The 2,546-nt window shown below is 51.3% G+C and overlaps 1 protein-coding gene across 1 annotated transcript; it reads right to left on the bottom strand.

Annotated features, from left to right (window-relative positions):
• Window positions 1–312: 312 nt before the first annotated feature.
• On the bottom strand, window positions 313–1,542 carry LOC130980342 (uncharacterized). The gene has a single exon (XM_057904035.1). It carries the CDS (start codon window positions 1,540–1,542, stop codon window positions 313–315), a length of 1,230 nt encoding a protein of 409 aa, XP_057760018.1.
• Window positions 1,543–2,546: the final 1,004 nt, after the last annotated feature.

The following is a 2,546-nucleotide window of genomic DNA, read 5'->3' as shown; positions in this document are numbered from 1 at the left end:
GATCTCCGAGATCCCAAACCGCGTTATCACTTGCCTCCACATGAATTTCCTACAATTGGATGAGGATATGCTGGCCAGCGGCTCGGCCTCTATCCATTTGGTGTAGTAGTCAATGGCGACTATGAGGTACTTGACTTGTTCAGGACCAACCGGGAAGGGCCCCAAGAAATCGACTCCCCATTGTGAGAATGGTCGAGAAGACGTTAACAGGCTTAGCTCAGAGGCCGGTGCCCTGTGGAAATTGGCGTTCTCTTGACACTTGGCGCATTTTCTGACGAATTCTTTAGAGTCTGCCATCATTGATGGCCAATATTACCCAGCTCGGATTAACTTTCTTGCTAAGGCTTTGCCCCCTATGTGATGTCCGCAGCAACCTTCATGGACTTCCCTGAGGACGTAGTTCGTCTGGTCAGGGTGTAGGCATTTCAGTAGGGGCTGGTTGAGTCCTTTCTTGAATAGCTGTCCCTGGATAATCGCGTACTTGGCCGCTTCCCTTCTCAGTTTTGTGGCATCCTTTTCGTCGTCGGGAAGTTTGTCATTTTCTAAGAAGCTGGTGATGGGGTCCATCCATGAGGGGCCTAGCCTTGATAGGTGCAGAGTGACCGCCGGCTCCCTCATCATACCTTGGATGAGAGATCGGTTACCTTCTCCTGGTTTGGTGCTGGCCAGTTTTGATAGGAGATCTGCCCGTGTGTTTCTTTCTCTGGGCACGTGGTGGATCGTGACCTCTTCAAACTTTTGGCTCAAATCCTTGACTTTTTCCAAGTACTTTTGTAACAATGAGTCTCTGGCTTGGTAGCTCCCGTTTACTTGGGAGGTGACGACTTGTGAATCGCTGCATATTTCCAACCTCGTTGCTCCGACTTCCGTTGCTAGGGCTAAGCCTCCTATGAGGGCTTCGTATTCTGCTTGGTTGTTCGAGACGGGAAATTTAAACCTGACTGACTGCTCGTATACGACCCCGGCTGGGCTTTCCAGAATGACCCCGGCGCCCTTGGACGTCTGGTTGGAGGCTCCGTCCACGTGGAGCTTCCACCGTGCGCTCGTTTCTTCGGTTGGATCTCCCGTTACTTCTACTAGAAAATCTGCCATCGCTTGCGCCTTGATTGCTTGCCGGGGTTCGTATCGTATGTCATATTGGGAAAGTTCAATGGACCAAGTCATCATCCTTCCCGCCAAATCAGGTTTTTGAAGTACTTGTCGGATTCTCTGGTCCGTTCTTACGACAACCTGGTGACCTTGGAAGTATTGTTTTAACCTCCGTGAAGAGGTCAAGAGTGCCAGAGCTAGCTTTTCCAGTTTGTTGTACCTTAGTTCTGCCCCTTGTAGGGCTCTGCTCACGAAATAGACTGGTTGTTGAGCCCTCCCTTCTTCTCGCACTAGAACCGCGGCCAGGGCTTCTCCTGTTATGGCGAGGTATAGATATAATGGCTCCCCAGCCTTTGGCTTTCCGAGCACAGGGGGTGCCGCCAGGATTTCCTTGAAGTGTCTAAAGGCTTCCTCGCATGCGGGCGTCCATTCGAATGCTATCCCTTTCTTCATGAGGTTAAAGAAGGGCAGGGCCTTGGTTGCCGAAGCTCCGAGAAAACGGGATAACGAGGTCAGTCACCCTGCCAATCTCTGGACGTCCTTGATACAACCCGGGCTCTTCATCTGGAGTATCGCTTGGCATTTCTCCGGGTTAGCTTCTACCCCTCTTTGGGTTATCATGAATCCTAGGAACTTTCCAGCTTCCATGGCGAAGGCACATTTGAGGGGATTGAGCCTCATGCCGTGTTGTCGGAGAGACGCGAATACATTTGCCAGGTCATTCAGGAGGTCGTCGGGTCGCGTTGTTTTCGCGAGGATGTCGTCTACCTAGACTTCCACTGTCTTGCCTATGAGGTCGTGGAATATCTTATTCATCAGCCTTTGGTATGTTGCCCCTGCGTTTTTTTGGCCGAATGGCATTACCTTATAACAGAAGGTTCCCCCGGCATTATAAACGTTGTTTTGTCCTCGTCGGGACGGTGCATCGGTATCTGATTGTAGCCGGAGTAGCGTCCATGAAGCTCAGATAACGGTAGCCCGCCGCAGCGTCGACAAGTGTGTCTATGTTAGGGAGGGGGAAACAATCTTTAGGGCATGCCTTGTTAAGGTCGGAGTAGTCTACGCACATTCTCCATTTGCCGCTGTGCTTCTTTACTAGAACTACATTCGATAGCCATGTCGAGTAGTCTAGTTCTCGTATGAAACCTGCTTCTAGGAGGCTGGCCGTCTGCCTGGCCACTTTCTCTGCCCTCTCTCGCGACATCTTTCTCCTCCGTTGGGCTACCGGGCGTGCTTCCGACTTGATGGCCAGGTGGTGTGATATAATTTTGGGGTCTATGCCCGGCATGTCGGCCGGTGTCCAGGCAAACAAATCCCCATTAGCCCTGATCATTTCTACCAAGGGCTCCTTCAATTCATGTGGAAGATTCCTGTTGACGAACGTGAATTTTTCCTCCGTGTCGCCGACCATGAATTTTTTCAGGTCCCCCTCTGGTTCCGGTCTGGGTTTGTCGTCT

The sequence above is a fragment of the Arachis stenosperma genome, chromosome 5, assembly GCF_014773155.1.
Source record: "Arachis stenosperma cultivar V10309 chromosome 5, arast.V10309.gnm1.PFL2, whole genome shotgun sequence".
Classification (NCBI taxonomy): domain Eukaryota; kingdom Viridiplantae; phylum Streptophyta; class Magnoliopsida; order Fabales; family Fabaceae; genus Arachis; species Arachis stenosperma.
The sequence above is the reverse complement of the archived record's forward strand: the minus strand, read 5'-3'. Positions and strand labels throughout refer to the sequence as shown.

Excerpts from the sequence above, each read along its gene's own strand:
- LOC130980342 (XM_057904035.1), bottom strand. The coding sequence starts at position 1,542 with ATGAAGAAAGGGATAGCATTCGAATGGACGCCCGCATGCGAGGAAGCC.